The sequence below is a fragment of the Bubalus kerabau genome, chromosome 12 (assembly GCF_029407905.1).
Source record: "Bubalus kerabau isolate K-KA32 ecotype Philippines breed swamp buffalo chromosome 12, PCC_UOA_SB_1v2, whole genome shotgun sequence".
NCBI classification, from domain to species: Eukaryota; Metazoa; Chordata; class Mammalia; order Artiodactyla; family Bovidae; genus Bubalus; species Bubalus kerabau.
In genome coordinates, this window is record NC_073635.1 from 88,907,891 (window position 1) to 88,925,615 (window position 17,725).

A 17,725-nucleotide genomic window follows, 5' to 3' on the forward strand; every position below is an offset into this window, starting at 1 on the left:
GATGGACAGGCGGGTGGGTGGATGGATGGAAGGATGATGGATTGATGGGTGGGTGGATGGGAGGATGGATGGAAGGACGGGTGGGGGATGATGGCTGCCTAGATGGACAGATGGGAGAGAAGGGGGGAGGGATAAAGAAGACCATACTTTTTTTTCTTTGTAGTAATTTCTGTAAATGATACCCAGTCTGTGACTCATTAGGAAGAACTACAAAATAAATATGGTCTAAGGTGTGCAAAGCTTACAAATTTATTAGTGGCTCATGCAGTAAACTTTCCTTTGAGGTTTCTGTGGAAAACTAGCAACAAATTAATAAAAGCTTAATTTTTATACAAATAGTTTTATTACAAATTTGAATTTTTAAGAAATACACATTTAAAGGAATTACACAGAAGGCCTTAGTAGTCTTAAAAACGTTTTGGAGTGAAATGTCATTTCAGGCACAGTGGTCCAATTCTGCTCCCCTGCCATCCATTCGCTCCCCTGCTGAAGTCTGAACACAGCTCTCGAGAACCCAAGGGAGCGCCTGAATGTGCCTACAGGTAAGACACTGATATTCTGCTTGGACAGAGCTGCTTCTCACACCAGGCCGCAGAACGCGGATGCTCTTAAGATGAAGGCCTTTCAAGGCTGTTGCTTTTGAAGTCAAGTCATTCAGTTTGTGATTAGTGTTTAAAACCCTGAAGATATCTCATACAGAAGAAAAACAAGAAACTCAAAGGACATGTCTCCCTGTAACAGACACCACGTCCGTGAACCTGGGTTTGGCTTTGGCAACACACAACTTTTGGTTTCGAGGTGAACAATGAAAACTGGTGTTTCACATTCAACACCCTAGTGTTTAAAAAAAACCTCTGTTAAAGGACAACACAGGCTTTTAAAGAAACTATGTAAGCTTTATTTTAACAGTGGAAATGAAACTACAGCTTGACCTGCCTAATTGCTGACATCTATATAAATTACTAAAATATATATATATTTCCTTTCTGCCTACTTTGGGGACCACCTTTATTCCACAGGAAATCCGTGATTTCTGCAAGAGCAGCTGCGTAGTACCACACGGAGCAGAAAGACTGACATTTTTCTTTGGAGGGAGGGGGCTGTCGGAAGACAGGGCTGCCGGCCCATCCTTCCACCGGGAGGGCCCGGCCATCAGCTCCACGCGGCCAGTACTCGGACAGACCGAGGGAACCTGAATTCTGAGACAGCTCGACAGTGACCTCAACAGACCATCCATCTGGGGGTGGAACGGATCTGTCAGGACGCAGGGACGCCAAGGGGCTGCCCCCAGGATGGAAGGCCGCCCCCCTCCTAGCACCCTTTGGTTTTCTGGTGGGTCTCACGTCACACAGGAGTGCAGTGGACTCAGGACAGACATGCTCTTTATTGCATCGGGAGCGCCCGGGGGCTTCTCTACAGGCAGCTCGGCGTGGACTTGGTTCTCCTTCAGCAGCAGAGGCCAACGAAGCAGGGTGTGTTAGTCTGGCAGGTTCCTATCAGGCACCTTATGGTTTTCGTATGGACAGTGAGGTACACGGGCTATGTTTCTAGAGCTCGTTGCTGTTAGGAGGAGGAGGAGGGGGAAGAGGGAGTAGCACCATTCGTGACGCAGCTGCGGGCCGGCTCCGTTATGTCCTCCGCATGCACACCTGGCACCGGCTGACGTGCGTGCGCAGCTCCCCGGCCTTCAGCGTGGACGGCGTGGGCTTCCTGCAACGCAGCACAGGGGCCGGGTCACCGCGCGGCTCGAGCCGGCCGTCGGGGATCCCCGGGACCCCGCCTCCGCCCGGCCTCAGCGGGGGACGGCGCTGGGCGCATCCCGCGGCCCCGGCAACGCCCGCGAGTTACCATCGGCGTCCCGTCCCCAGCGGGTGAGAGCTCGCCCCGAGTCACCCAGGTCGGTCTGAGCCCGAAGTCTCAGCCACCGCCCACCACGGACCCCGCCTCCCCCGCCCCCGCCCCCGGCCCAGCCTCCTCGAACGCCAGCATCAAACTTCTGCTTTCTCAACTCGATTATAAACGCCCCCAGACTAAGAAAATAGTCTTCTCTTCACACACACAGATCCTAAGGGCACGTCCAATTCTTTGCAACCCCACAGACTATACAGTCCACGGAATTCTCCAGGCCAGAATACTGGAGTGGGTAGCCTTTCCCTTCTCCAGGGGATCTTCCAGACTCAGGGATCGAACCCAGGTCTCCCGCATTGCAGGCGGGTCTTTATCAGCTGAGCCACCAGGGAAGCCCAAGAATACTGGCGTGGGTAGCCATTCCCTTTTCCAGGGGATCTTCCCAACCCAGTGATTGAACCCAGGTCTCCTGCATTGCAGGCGGGTTCTTTACCAGCTGAGCCTCCAGGGAAGCCCGTTAAATCATCACTGAATGACAAGACGAGCAACAAATCTGGGAAAATCAGCCAGGCCTCAAAATACTTTCATAACTTTGCAAAGATGTTCATGCTGGTGGGTGTCACTGGAGGCCAAATAGAGAGAGGGGAACAGTTCCAAATGCTTCCTGATCCTAGGAATTCTGTCTTTTGACGGTTGAAAAGTGAAGTCTGACCTAAAACATGTACTCATCAAATCTTTTTAAAATTAAAGTGGCCATATAATAGGAGTATGTGTGCAGACTCGCTGAGTTGTGTCCAACTCTCTGTGACCTCATGGACTACAGCCCGCCAGGCTCCTCTGTCCATGGAATTCTCTAGGCCAGAATACTGGAGTGGGTAGCCTTTCCCTTCTCCAGGGGATCTTCCCAACCCAGGGATTGAACCCAGGTCTCCCGCATTGCAGGCGGATTCTTAACCAGCTGAGCGGAATGCTGTCCGAAAAGGTCAAGACAGAATCACTTCTCTCCAAGGCTGAGACATCCTTATTTGGGGGAAAGAACAGTAAGTAATTGTTCAGACCCCTCGGCGCCCCGCGTCAGCTCCCGCGGGTACTAAGTACAGCACAGACGCCTCTTTACGTGTTCTCGTCCAGTACAGACCGGGCCCCGCTCCAGACTAACTCGAGGTCAGCGGCCACTCGAGACCGTTGTTTTAAAAGGTGAATCCCTCCCTCCTATCAAGTCCCTCCCTATCTATTTTGGCTGCAATTTGTGCTGAAATTAATTTTCCTCCGTGCAGGCCTAAAAAACAGTCACTGACGACTCAACACACACGCCCAGTTCAGCCTTACAGACACCGTGAAAACGAAGGTTTTCGCGCTCTGCCTGCTGGTCAAAGGTACCGTGTCTAAAATGCTCTGTATGAAGATTTGAGCTGTCTTAATGCTGCTGCCATGGATTTGCTTTGGAAAACGACCTTTCCTCTTTCATGGTTCTTCAGCAATGAAGGAATGAAGCCTGTCACCTGAGCTCCACCTTTGAACATGGTCTCAGTTATCCGCCCCCATAGAACAGACTCACGGATTCATTCTTACATGTGGAAGAAGAATTGTCCCTAAGGATAGCTGCAGAACCGTCTCTGCGGCTCTGCACCGGTGACGTGTATGGATCACAACTGATTGCAAAGAAAAGCCACCGAGGGGGAGGAGCCAGAGCCACTCACTTGAACATCTCGCTCCGCTCTATCGTGGCAAGCCAAAAGCTGTAAGCGTTCGCGTAGTAATTGCAAGTTCCGCGGCCGTGGCACTCGATGAAGGGGGCGCTTCTGAACTCCTCCAGACACGAGCCGGGGGAGGCGAGGGCTTGGCCAGAGCCTTCAGCCCCGGCGCTGGTGTGCTGCAGGGAGACGGGACCATGAGTCAGCGGGAATCGGGGTGCTCCTCCCTGCAGAGCCTCCCCTTCTGCCTCCTGTGGTCACACACGGGCACCCACACCTCCCCGTGGCCTCGGGCCACGTGCCCCCAGCGCCAGGAACCAGCTGCCGGCTGGGATGGGAGACGACCAGTCCGGTTCATCAGCGCTGAAACAAACGCCGTCCTGACTCTTCTCTCTGCAGAACACTGCAACCTCTTCTAACTCAGGGCCTGCGATGGCAGCCAGGCCATGCAAAGGATGCTGGGACCAACTGATGTAGCCTCAGACTTTCTACCCAAACTGATACAGGATCACGAAGATCCTTTATTTGCTATGTTAGATGTTACGTGTGCTTTTATAAGGTCAAGAAAAATGATCCATTTTTTTCTTTAAAAAGGAAAAACTAAGAGAAAAAGAGGAAATAAAACCACTACGGTAACTGTTTGTTCAAATGGGTTGACGCAGGGTCCTCAGAAATGAAAACATGAAGTGAATGACATACAAGTGTCTGGTGTGACAGCCTCTCCAGGATGGCTACTTCAGACACAAGCAAAGCGGACTCTGGACTGAGAGCCAGAAGGGACATCTGAGGACAAAGCTAACGCCCTGGATTCCCAGACAAGGACCCCAGGGTCCCAGAACATTCCAGATCTGACCATGATCACACCTCTCAGGCAAAGCTGAGATGGGAACCCCCTCAACGGGACCCCCCTCCCTGCTTCCCCCAGGGAGGCTCCAACTCAGCGTCTCATCCAGTCATCCCAGAACAGCCTCTCCAAGGAAGAGGAGAGCTCTGGGCTGCTGCTGGACACCGCCCCCCCTCCCAGTGTCCCCTCCCAGCAGAGGGGGTCAGGCTCCTGGGGACGCTTCGCAGGGCGTCCCAGCAGTGAGGACAGTAGCCAGATAGGAGAGGTGGGGAGGTCATGGTGTCTCTTTGGGGGAAACACGGAGCTGCTCCAAACACTCACCATCACAAAGGAGTAGCCGATCCAGAGCGAGGACCAGCCGGTGGGGCACTGCGGGATCTGGATGGTCTGGCTGTGCACGGCCATCACCATGGCTGGAGCCTCACACACAGCACACCTGGGAGGAACCGGAGCCAAGACCCTCAGCTCAGCGCAAGGAGCCCCACCCACTCACCCCTCCCCGGCACCCGCTCTCCAGCCCTGCACTCAGTCTTTCCGATCCAGTGACATCTTATCAAACGGAGCAGGTGCCCTGCTTGGACTCTGAGGCCCAGGGCTTCTCACTGATTTGACAGAGTTGCCTTGGTGTTCAAATATTAAACTCCGAGCCACACTCAACACTTGTCATTTCCCCATCTGCTCTGTTATAAGGGGAAGGCAACCCGGAGCCAGGTTGTAACAGGGCCCGTCTCCCCCAGGGGAGCTGGGGCCGCAGGAGACGTCTGTGTCTCCTTTGCGAACCACAGCATGCTCCAGCGTTTCAGCAATGAGCACGGACCTCAGCAAACACACAGAATGCTCAAGAAAAAGGAGATGGTGCCGTTCAAGGGCCAGTGCTTCTGGAACACGGCGCTTTAAGCCCTGAATCATCTTCAATGTAAGAACATCTGCTGAATTACAGTAACTAAGAAACACAATGAACCCGGGGCCAGCAGTCCACGTGCGCCTCCTTCCAGAGACCGTCCAGACCTGGAGCCAACAGACCAGTGAGGAGACCTGCCCGGGCTGGACCCAGAATGTTCTGACTGGCACCTGCTCTACTAAGAGACCCTCTGATGGTGCGATCACGGTTTGTTAAATAAATAAACAATAGCAATAACCACATTCAAGTCACAGAATGAACACAGAGCTAACAGTGCTGATAAATGACTACAAATGATGTTAATAATACACCTAGCTAGGCTGGAACATTTGCACGAAAACAGATGCGACGTGGGAACAGGCGGGAACGAGTCGCTCGGTTTCCCCCGGATGTGCGAGTCTGCGTGTGTGCTGTGCTACTCCTATTTTATTCCCACAAATGCAGATGGATTAAAGGGCTCAATTAAACAACAGCTACTGAAATCGGCCTTTCACATCTGCCACCATCTGCCTGCCGGGCCCGGAAGCAGACACACAGCATGCAGGAAAGGGACTCGTGTCAGCCTCTGCTGGGCTGGCAAATCCAGGCTGTTGCAGAGACGCGGTCTCGACCCGTCAGATGGGTGTTCCGGGACAGAGTCGCAGGTCTAATGAGCTGTGTCGTCCCTTGAAATTCATGAGTCTCCTTCTCCATGTTATTCATGAGAGCCTGAGACCAGAGTTGGTGTATAAGGCAGAACCGGAGCTCAGCTCCAGCTCTCAGACCAGTGGTCTGTGCTCTAGGGCAATTAAACCATCCACAGCTATGGATGCCTCGCGTCTGCAGAAAGTCAGAAAGTGCTTAGAAGCTTGTGTCCGGGTGACAGTAGAAAGCTTGCTGCTCTTTCTGCTGGAAAGGGAGGACTTTGTGTTGTTAATTCTTTCTGAAATTAAGCTTTAGGGCGTCCCCAAAGGAAAGGCCTTGGAAAGAACCTGTGAGTTTTGAGAGAAACTTCGTCAGAAACCACCAAGTTAAAGTGACCATGGGAGCTGGGTGCCCGGGAGGAACAGGTGGCACGATCACCAAAGGGGAGGTAGATACACGTGCTTTCAGAGCCGTGACTTAAAGGATGTGACTTTTGAGGTCTCTTCAGGCTCAGAGTCTGTGGGTCGGCTAACAAGGAGCTGTGCAAACCCTGAAACGGGCGGCAATGGGGCATTTAAACAACTCGTGGTGATGGGTCCCCAGGGAAGAGCAGGTCCCAGACCCAGTCTACCCCTGGACCGGTTTCTGGAGTGTCCCAGCTCATCCCACAGGGACTGGTTTCTGGGGTGTCCCAGCTCATCCCACAGGGACCAGTTTCTGGGGTGTCCCAGCTCATCCCACAGGGACCGGTTTCTGGGGTATCCCAGCTCATCCCACAGGGACCGGTTTCTGGGGTGTCCCAGCTCATCCCAGAGCCCCCGTGTCCCGGCCAAACCAAGGTCCATGTCAAGTTTGCCAAGACGGTAAATAGGAAACAAAAATGAAAATCACGATCTACCTGTCGTCCATGGAAAGCTAAACAGAAACACAAAGGCAGTTAGTTCTCGTTCTCACGCACCTGTCACGGTCTGAGCAAGAAAAGTCTCGACACAGAACAGCCCACAGGCACCCGATACGCAGAAGGACATCTGTGTTTGCAGAGGGGCCTCCCAGGAAGCTCCTATTTTAATGTCCAGGAGGTGAGTTTTCTTACAGCTCAAAAGAAAGTGGTTGGATGTAAAGCCTTCAAAAACCTGACTTTTCTAATAGGACTCTCCCAGCCTTTCTGCTCCGGGTCCACACGGTAGGTTCTTTTAAGAAGACGGATCTGGACCAGCCTTCCATGTGATGGAGCCTCAGACCCTATAACTGGCCAGCCCCCTGGAAGCCCGCAGTGACCATCTGGGGACCAGGCGGTCACCATGCACCCAGCCCCAACTTCCAACTACAGACACCCCTCAGCCAGCACTCTTACATCCTTCCTCCTGTTCAGAAGCTGCTATTTCCCTAAAAGAAACACAGAAATGCTTATGTTCTTTCTCCTTCTCACACTGCTAAGGCAAACTTGGCCCGCCTTGTTATTCTTTTTATCCTCTATTATCTTCTCTGTAGAAGACTAGCTTCTCAGTGAAACAAATTCATACATTTGCCTCTGTTCTATTACCTCTGAGCGCAGCTAAGGAAGCAACTTTTTAATTAGTAGGAAAGAAGCAAAGATAAGACGACTGTGTACTTTTCGGTCATAATAATTTCAATTTCCCATTTTATTTCCTACCAGGCAGATTCTTGGGGACTTGAAAACATACCCCAGACATTAATTAGTGTGGCAAGCACTTAATTTGGGAAGTCACTCAAACATACGCATTCTCAGAGGGGAGAGTATTACCTTCAGGGCGCAAAAACTGGTGGAGTGGAGGAGAATAAGAAAATTCTTAGAACATACACATGTTAATGCACACAGTACATCAGTATAATCTTCTTATGCATAAAGCACAGACATACTCTATGTCCGAGGTGTTACAATTTCTTGAGGACTCCCTCACACCCATAGTTAAGTTCCTACATTAAGTGCCACTGAACTGCACACTTTAAAATGGTTAAGATGGTAAATTTTATGTTATGTGTATTTTACTACGATCAAAAATAAAAATTTTTTTTTAAATTTCATGGGGGTAGGGAGTGATTCCAAAAATATATATCTTAAGAAAGAAAAAAGCAGTGACGATGTTCCCATGTTTGCGGGAATTCCAGAGACACTGCTCGCTCGTGGCAGGGAAGGTGGTCACCCCAGCAAGTCACACGAGGTATGTCTTCTATCTCACCCAGGGTTTGCACTACCATTTTTAAGAGGACAACTGACTTTTACATCCAATCCTTTGCATGGATGATTTCTATCACAGAGCTCAGGTATCACAATCAGTAAACAGAATGGCAATGAATTGAATGTTTGGGGGGGAAACGGAAAAACACAAAAATAACCTCCGCCCTGAGGACGAGTGGCCTTTCTCCCCCAGTCGTGTGTCTGCTCCGACGGGCTGGACTCACCTGCTGATGAAGGGCCGGATGTTCTCCCCGGTGATGGGAGCCATGGACATGGGCATGGGCTCCGGGGTGGACAGCCAGTACGAGTAGTCGTTGCGGGACGCAAAGTTGCAGACGTTGTTGATGTTACAGAAGAGGAAGGGCATGGTGCTGAACTTGCGCAGACAGCTGCCCGCCGTGCCTGCGCGGGGAGAGGGCCTCAGATTACCACCGACAGCCTGCCCCGGGCCAGACTGCGAGAGCCAGCTAACACAGACGAAAGACGCCGTGCCCACGCGCGAAGATGGAAACCAGATGCCCTCCACACGCGCGAAGATGGAAACCAGACGCCCTCCACACGCGCAAAGATGGAAACGAACACACTTGAAATTAAAACAGACATCTATCCTCACACGCATGAAGACGGAAATAAAGACGTGTGAAGTTACAGAAGGGAGGAAGAAACACAGCGAAATAAACACACTAGTATGATTGGAAACGAGCATTAAATTAAAAGCCCATAGGAGACTATCAAGAATTAGCAGGACGTTTTGCTGAATGGAAACAAAGTGGTTCATCAAGAGAGAGAAACCTTTTCCTGGACTGAACTCCAGAAGGAATTTAATGTGCAGCTCCTTCTACAACAGCCGAGTAACTCACTGGACAACGTTTCTGATAAAATGCACAGCTGTCTTTCTACGTGTTCCCAACCTCCGTGAAAGTTAGAGGCAGGCGCACAACATTAAAACATAATTTGGAGGAGCAGATCCGGAGGGGACTAAGAAAATGATGACAGACACACGATCCTCTGTCCACCTAAACTTACAGGACAGAGATTAGCAAAGGAATTTTGCAAAGGAATTTTGGCCAAGAAAACGTGGACATTTTTAAAAAGAGCAACAGTAAAGCTGCTGTTTTACGACAATGAATGCAAACCGTAGCGTGTTTACTCCAGAAATCTAATGCCATCTGATCACTTGAGGAAGAGGTCAAAAGTTCTATTAAACTTTTTTGGAGAGTCAGCCTTTACGATTGCCTGGCTCCCCGTTAGTAATATGGTGGCCTTTGGTAAGGATGGAGGGAAACAGGGCTCTTCCCCTTAGCTAGGTCTCGGCGACACCTCGGACCACAGGACCGGAGAGGAACACAGCCCAGCACCACCCAGAACCGGAGACGCAACTCAGAATGAACACACACATCTCAGGGGCCTCACCTAAGTCCTGGCCGTGCGCCCGCTCGTTGCCTTGCACGTAGAGCAGAGAGTAGCCGTGGTAGAGGATTTTGGTCCCAGGAGGGCACTGGGGGTCGTCTATTGTTTGACTGTGCCGGGTCACAAGGAAGCCGTGATCGACCGATGGGGTGCCCGGGGGACCCATGGATCCCGGCAGCCCGTCGGGGCCGGGCGGACCCGGGAAGCCGCGTGGACCTGCAAGACGGAAGAGAAGCCGCTTCCTCAGTTACGCACAGGCGAGACGGCACGACCACCGACAGCCACCGCCTCCGACCTGCAGCCTCGGCCGCTCCTCTCTGCATCCCACTGCCGGATGGGTTAAAAGCACCACGCTTGGGGGAGAGACGCTCAAAGAGCTCAGTTTAGTGAATAAATGGAATACATGAAATCATGGATACAGGAATCAATGGTGTGATCTGTATTCTTTCAGCACTGGGGGCTCCTGTGCGCGAGGATTATCATACAATTATTAAGACAACCTCCTCTGAAGGTAGCGTCCCAGCCTCAGTGGCCCCAGGCCACCTGCAGAAACAGGGTAGGAAGGAAGCTCCTTGCAGAGTGTCCTCCCATCTCCAGGGGCGACCATGTGGCCGCAAGTCTGTCCCAGGGCCTCCTGCTGGGCTGGGCCCTCCGAGCATTAAGCGGCACCTTCGGCCTCTGGCTTCTCAGCCGTGATGGGACCTCTGAGTTCCCGCCTCTTGGGAAGCAGCTCAACTTGAACCAGGAGCAGCCAGCGGCCTTCTGGCCAACACGGCGTCATTATCTGCTCCCCCTTGCCCGCTGCTGTAATGGCGAGTTTGAGCCACAGACCCTTAGGAAACCGCACAGGGCCGTCTACCGGCCTTCTCTCAGTCATGTCCACGTCGAGGAGACACCGAGCTGTGACCAACAGTCTCCCGACCCAGAAAAGAATGATGACAACCCTCAGCCCCACTGTGAGATTCTGTTTCTCCTAAGAAACAGACTCCTCTGGAAGTCTTTCCAGAAACGCGTTCTTCTGCAGGCTTTCCCACGCCCAGGCCTGAGGCTTCAAACCAGAAGACGCAGCAAAGGGGCAGTGAGGCTGGGAGGACACAGCGCACCTACCCGGAGGGCCGAAGGGCCCTGTCTCTCCTTTCTGGCCGGGGGCGCCGTCAAAGCCAGGTTCACCTGGGGGCCCAGGCAAGCCCACGGATCCCGTCACACCTGAGCGAGAGGAGAGAAGGGTCAGGATCTGCTCGGGGAGAGCCATCCACGGGCTGTACCTCCTCCTCCCCCTTTGAAATGTCTTCTCTGGCCTCCGAAGATGCCAGCACAGGGCCTGGGACCACAAGCGGGAAACTTTCTCCAAAAGCCCGAAGAGTGATGCGCATGCCGCAGAGGCCACGGCCAGACCGACCCCTGCACGGAGCTCAGGCTTCTCCCCGGCTTCTCCCTGCTTCTATTGTCACTGTTCGGCAGGCAGTTTGGGGAAAGGCAGGCACGAGGGGGTTTGGGGAGATTCGACGCATTTTCATTTTCTCAAGTGTTTCCCCCTCGGCCTTATTCTGGTGCCTCAGATAACGTTCAAGCATCAGACTTATTGGCGGGGTGGTTCTTCTGTTTGCACGCATACTCTGCATTCTCGGGGCACTGAACCTGAAATTTCCGTGATGCTCACTTTCTACTCTAGATGTTATCCTTCTTTATTTTTCCATTCCCGCCCCTCCACAATAGCTTTAAAAGTGGGGACTGTTTAGCTCCAAGAAGGAGAAAGCGTCTAGGTTGCAGTATCTGGAATTGTAAGGATTTGCACAGATCCTGGCTGGTTGGGCAGAGCCTCTGGGCTACCATGGAGAGCACCAATTCCCGTGATTCTAGGCCACTGCTCCCTGCCGCCCCCACCTCGCAGCCAGAGAGGCACTTCTCCCCCGCCTTCGCCCGCACTGCTCTAAGTGAGCACATCAGTGCTGAGTTGTACGTTCCCCCTGCCTTTTCCCTGTTTCATTCTGGTCTTTTTCCATGTGTGCACGTGTGGTCAGTCACCCAGTCATGTCTGACTCTTGAGACCCCATGGACTATAGCCCACCAGGCTCCTCTGTCCATGGGATTTCCCAGGCAAGAATACTGGAGTGGGTTGCCATTTTCCCTCCTCCAGGGGAACTTCCCAACCCAGGGATTGAACCCACGTCTCCTGCGTTGGCAGGCAGGTTCTTTACCACTGAGCCACCAGGGAAGACCTTCTGGCCTTTTTAGGCCCCTTTGAAAACTGCACGTGGTTTTGATATACATTAAGAGAAGATAAGAAAGTCATCTTCAAATACGAGTTTACACAGTCACCACCCAGAGACTGACCTGAGACACGTGGGTAAAGAGGAAAGCCCGCCCACGTCAGTCCCCTCCTGACCCCATGGGCCCTTGATTGCCCAGCCAACTTATTCTTACCTTGCTGTCCTTTCGGGCCTGGAGGTCCCTGAAGCCCTTTCAGACCCACGGGGCCCTCGGGCCCAGGGAGCCCTGGTTCCCCCTTGATGATGCTGAATGGACCCGGGGGGCCCGGGGGGCCGGGAAGACCTGTGGGAATCAAGGCGGCCGCTGGTCAGTTTCACTGTCAACACTCGAGGCAGAAACGGCGTCTGACGTGAAACCCAACCAAGAGCAGTGCTTCTCAAAAGGGGAATCCCGATCAGATACACAGGTCACCAGGCGCTCACAAGACTCCGGGATCTGCTCACGTCTATTATCTAACCTAAAATCCTGCCTCCTCGGGACTGGGAGAGACTCAGGTCAACAGTGCCAACTGTCCGCTCCACTCGGGATGCCCCGACAGACTCCCTGTGGTGAAGCTCAACCCTCCGAGGGCCTTGCCTCCCACCTGGGGAGCCTGACACGTGGAATTAGAATGTTTGCTCTCATCTTTTTTCCTGAAACCCGCCTGACTGCACACCAGAGCCACTGGTCTTAATTTTTTAATGATGACCGAATGTTAATCCTCTTCATACTGTTCACGGATGCTGGGAAAGATCAAAGGCAGAGGGAGAAGGGGACGACAGAGGATGAGATGGTTGGATGGCATCACCGACTCGATGGACATGAGTTTGAGCAAAGTCCAGGAGTTGGTGATGGACAGGGAAGCCTGGTGTGCTGCAGACCAGGGGGTCACAAAGAGTCAGACACGACTGAGCGACTAAACTGAACTGAACTGAACGTAACCCTCCTGCTGCCTGAATAGCTCCTGAAATACACGGAGCAATCGTGAGGCGTTTCAGGTCTTCCACAGCCTCCCCTCTCTCCCTTCTCTCACTCCTCCCCTCTCCCTTCTCTCACTCCTCCCCTCTCCCTTCTCTCACTCCTCCCCTCTCCCTTCTCTCTCTCCCCCCCCGCTTGTCTCACTCCTCCCCTCTCCTTCTCTCACTCCTCCCTCTCCCTTCTCTCACTCCTCCCTCTCCCTTCTCTCACTCCTCCCTCTCCCTTCTCTCTCTCCCCCCCCCCCTTGTCTCACTCCTCCCCTCTCCCTTCTCTCACTCCTCCCCTCTCCCTTCTCTCTCTCCCCCCCCCTTGTCTCACCCTCCCCTCTCCCTTCTCTCACTCCTCCCTCTCCCTTCTCTCACTCCTCCCTCTCCCTTCTCTCACTCCTCCCCTCTCCCTTCTCTCACTCCTCCCCTCTCCCTTCTCTCACTCCTCCCCTCTCCTTCTCACTCCTCCCTCTCCCTTCCCTGTCTCCTCCCCTCTCCCTTCCCTCTCTCTCCCCTCTCCCTTCCCTCACTCCTCCCCTCTCTCCCGTCTCTCTCTCCTCCCCCCTCTCCCTTCTCTCATTCCTCCCCTCTCCCTTCTCTCTCTCCTCCCCTCTCTCCCTTCTCTCACTCCTCCCCTCTCCCTTCTCTCTCTCCTCCCCTCTCTCCCTTCTCTCACTCCTCCCCTCTCCCTTCTCTCACTCCTCCCCTCTCCCTTCTCTCACTCCTCCCCTCTCCCTTCTCTCTCTCCCCCCCTCCCTTCCCTCACTCCTCCCCTCTCTCCCGTCTCTCTCTCCTCCCCCTCTCCCTTCTCTCATTCCTCCCCTCTCCCTTCTCTCTCTCCTCCCCTCTCTCCTTCTCTCACTCCTCTCCTCTCCTTCTCTCTCTCTCCTCCCCTCTCTCCCTTCTCTCACTCCTCCCCTCTCCCTTCTCTCTCCTCCCCTCTCTTCTCTCACTCCTCCCCTCTCCCTTCTCTCACTCCTCCCCCTCTCCCTTCTCACTCCTCCCTCTCCCTTCCCTGTCTCCTCCCCTCTCCCTTCCCTCTCTCCTCCCTTCTCCCTTCCCTCTCTCCTCCCCTCTCCCTTCCCTCACTCCTCACCTCTCTCCCTTCTCTCACTCCTCCCTCTCCCTTCTCTCACTCCTCCCCTCTCCCTTCTCTCACTCCTCCCCTCTCCCTTCTCTCCCTCCCTCCCTTCTCTCCTCCTCCCTCCTCTCCCTTCTCACTCCTCCCTCTCCCTTCCCTGTCTCCTCCCCTCTCCCTTCCCTCTCTCCTCCCTTCTCCCTTCCCTCTCTCCTCCCCTCTCCCTTCCCTCACTCCTCCCCTCTCTCCCGTCTCTCTCTCCTCCCCCTCTCCCTTCTCTCATTCCTCCCCTCTCCCTTCTCTCTCTCCTCCCCTCTCTCCCTTCTCTCACTCCTCCCCTCTCCCTTCTCTCTCTCCTCCCCTCTCTCCCTTCTCTCACTCCTCCCCTCTCCCTTCTCTCTCTCCTCCCCTCTCCCTTCTCTCACTCCTCCCCTCTCCCTTCTCACTCCTCCCTCTCCCTTCTCTCTCTCCTCCCCTCTCCCTTCTCTCTCTCCTCCCCTCTCCCTTCTCTCACTCCTCCCTCTCCCTTCTCTCACTCCTCCCCTCTCCCTTCTCTCTCTCCTCCCCTCTCCCTTCTCTCACTCCTCCCCTCTCCCTTCTCACTCCTCCCTCTCCCTTCTCTCACTCCTCCCCTCTCCCTTCTCACTCCTCCCTCTCCCTTCTCTCTCTCCTCCCCTCTCTCCCTTCTCTCACTCCTCCCCTCTCCCTTCTCTCTCTCCTCCCCTCTCTCCCTTCTCTCACTCCTCCCCTCTCCCTTCTCTCTCTCCTCCCCTCTCCCTTCTCTCACTCCTCCCCTCTCCCTTCTCACTCCTCCCTCTCCCTTCTCTCTCTCCTCCCCTCTCCCTTCTCTCTCTCCTCCCCTCTCCCTTCTCTCACTCCTCCCCTCTCCCTTCTCTCACTCCTCCCCTCTCCCTTCTCTCTCTCCTCCCCTCTCTCCCTTCTCTCACTCCTCCCCTCTCCCTTCTCTCTCTCCTCCCCTCTCTCCTTGTCTCACTCCTCCCCTCTCCCTTCTCTCACTCCTCCCCTCTCCCTTCTCTCTCTCCTCCCCTCTCCCTTCTCTCTCTCCTCCCCTCTCCCTTCTCTCACTCCTCCCCTCTCTCCCTTCTCTCACTCCTCCCCTCTCCCTTCTCTCTCTCCTCCCCTCTCTCCCTTCTCTCACTCCTCCCCTCTCTCCCTTCTCTCACTCCTCCCCTCTCCCTTCTCTCTCTCCTCCCCTCTCTCCCTTCTCTCTCTCCTCCCCTCTCCCTTCTCTCTCTCCCCCCCCTCCCTTGTCTCACTCCTCCCCTCTCCCTTCTCTCACTCCTCCCCTCTCCCTTCTCTCTCTCCTCCCCTCTCCCTTCTCTCTCTCCTCCCCTCTCCCTTCTCTCACTCCTCCCCTCTCCCTTCTCTCTCTCCTCCCCTCTCCCTTCTCTCTCTCCTCCCCTCTCCCTTCTCTCTCTCCTCCCCTCTCTCCCTTCTCTCACTCCTCCCCTCTCCCTTCTCTCTCTCCTCCCTCTCCCTTCTCTCTCTCCTCCCCTCTCCCTTCTCTCTCTCCTCCCCTCTCTCCCTTCTCTCACTCCCTCCCCTCTCCCTTCTCTCTCTCCTCCCCTCTCTCCCTTCTCTCTCTCCTCCCCTCTCCCTTCTCTCTCTCCCCCCCTCCCTTGTCTCACTCCTCCCCTCTCCCTTCTCCCTCTCCTCCCTCTCCCTTCTCCCTCTCCTCCCTCTCCCTTCTCCCTCTCCTCCCCTCTCCCTTCTCCCACTCCTCCCCTCTCCCTTCTCCCACTCCTCCCCTCTCCCTTCTCTCTCTCCTCCCCTCTCCCTTCTCTCTCTCCTCCCCTCTCTCCCTTCTCTCTCTCCTCCCCTCTCCCTTCTCTCTCTCCCCCCCCCTTGTCTCACTCCTCCCCTCTCCCTTCTCTCACTCCTCCCCTCTCCCTTCTCTCTCTCCTCCCCTCTCCCTTCTCTCTCTCCTCCCCTCTCTCTTCTCTCTCTCCTCCCCTCTCTCCCTTCTCTCTCCTCCTCCCCTCTCCCTTCTCTCTCTCCTCCTCCCTCTCCCTTCTCTCCCTTCTCTCTCCTCCCTTCTCCCTTCTCTCTCTCCTCCCCTCTCCCTTCTCCCTCTCCTCCCCTCTCCCTTCTCCCTCTCCTCCCCTCTCCCTTCTCCCTCTCCTCCCCTCTCCCTTCTCCCTCTCCTCCCCTCTCCCTTCTCCCACTCCTCCCCTCTCCCTTCTCTCACTCCTCCCCTCTCTCTCTCACTCCTCCCCTCTCCCTTCTATCTCTCCTCCCCTCTCCCTTCTCTCACTCCTCCCCTCTCCCTTCTCTCACTCCTCCCCTCTCCCTTCTCTCACTCCTCCCCTCTCCCTTCTCTCACTCCTCCCCTCTCCCTTCTCTCTCTCCCCCCCCTTGTCTCACTCCTCCCCTCTCCCTTCTCTCACTCCTCCCTCTCCCTTCTCTCACTCCTCCCTCTCCCTTCTCTCACTCCTCCCCTCTCCCTTCTCTCACTCCTCCCCTCTCCCTTCTCTCACTCCTCCCCTCTCCCTTCTCACTCCTCCCTCTCCCTTCCCTGTCTCCTCCCCTCTCCCTTCCCTCTCTCCTCCCCTCTCCCTTCCCTCACTCCTCCCCTCTCTCCCGTCTTCTCTCTCCTCCCCCTCTCCCTTCTCTCATTCCTCCCCTCTCCCTTCTCTCTCTCCTCCCCTCTCTCCCTTCTCTCACTCCTCCCCTCTCCCTTCTCTCTCTCCTCCCCTCTCTCCCTTCTCTCACTCCTCCCCTCTCCCTTCTCTCACTCCTCCCCTCTCCCTTCTCTCACTCCTCCCCTCTCCCTTCTCTCTCTCCCCCCCTCCCTTCCCTCACTCCTCCCCTCTCTCCCGTCTCTCTCTCCTCCCCTCTCCCTTCCCTCACTCCTCACCTCTCTCCCTTCTCTCACTCCTCCCCTCTCCCTTCTCTCACTCCTCCCCTCTCCCTTCTCTCACTCCTCCCCTCTCCCTTCTCTCACTCCTCCCCTCTCCCTTCTCTCACTCCTCCCCTCTCCCTTCTCACTCCTCCCTCTCCCTTCCCTGTCTCCTCCCCTCTCCCTTCCCTCTCTCCTCCCTTCTCCCTTCCCTCTCTCCTCCCCTCTCCCTTCCCTCACTCCTCCCCTCTCTCCCGTCTCTCTCTCCTCCCCCTCTCCCTTCTCTCATTCCTCCCCTCTCCCTTCTCTCTCTCCTCCCCTCTCTCCCTTCTCTCACTCCTCCCCTCTCCCTTCTCTCTCTCCTCCCCTCTCTCCCTTCTCTCACTCCTCCCCTCTCCCTTCTCTCTCTCCTCCCCTCTCCCTTCTCTCACTCCTCCCTCTCCCTTCTCACTCCTCCCTCTCCCTTCTCTCTCTCCTCCCCTCTCCCTTCTCTCTCTCCTCCCCTCTCCCTTCTCTCACTCCTCCCCTCTCCCTTCTCTCACTCCTCCCCTCTCCCTTCTCTCTCTCCTCCCCTCTCTCCCTTCTCTCACTCCTCCCCTCTCCTTCTCTCTCTCCTCCCCTCTCTCCCTTCTCTCTCTCCTCCCCTCTCCCTTCTCTCTCTCCCCCCCCTCCCTTGTCTCACTCCTCCCCTCTCCCTTCTCTCACTCCTCCCCTCTCCCTTCTCTCTCTCCTCCCCTCTCCCTTCTCTCTCTCCTCCCCTCTCCCTTCTCTCACTCCTCCCCTCTCTCCCTTCTCTCACTCCTCCCCTCTCCCTTCTCTCTCTCCTCCCCTCTCTCCCTTCTCTCACTCCTCCCTCTCTCCCTTCTCTCACTCCTCCCCTCTCCCTTCTCTCTCTCCTCCCCTCTCTCCCTTCTCTCTCTCCTCCCCTCTCCCTTCTCTCTCTCCCCCCCCCTCCCTTGTCTCACTCCTCCCCTCTCCCTTCTCTCACTCCTCCCCTCTCCCTTCTCTCTCTCCTCCCCTCTCCCTCTCTCTCTCCTCCCCTCTCCCTTCT

At 55.0% G+C, this 17,725-nt stretch overlaps 1 protein-coding gene across 1 annotated transcript in view; it reads right to left on the bottom strand.

Moving 5' to 3' along the window:
* Positions 1-228: 228 nt before the first annotated feature.
* The window catches only part of COL4A1 (collagen type IV alpha 1 chain), a 142,217-nt gene continuing 124,720 nt past the window's right edge, over positions 229-17,725 (bottom strand). Inside the window, exons 46-52 of the mRNA XM_055543012.1 lie at positions 11,946-12,074; positions 10,629-10,727; positions 9,525-9,737; positions 8,336-8,513; positions 4,708-4,822; positions 3,549-3,721; positions 229-1,710 (exon numbers count right to left, since the gene is read on the bottom strand). Coding sequence (XP_055398987.1) covers positions 1,629-1,710; positions 3,549-3,721; positions 4,708-4,822; positions 8,336-8,513; positions 9,525-9,737; positions 10,629-10,727; positions 11,946-12,074 — 989 coding nt within the window. The 3' untranslated portion in view covers positions 229-1,628. The remainder of the gene's footprint in view (positions 1,711-3,548; positions 3,722-4,707; positions 4,823-8,335; positions 8,514-9,524; positions 9,738-10,628; positions 10,728-11,945; positions 12,075-17,725) is intronic.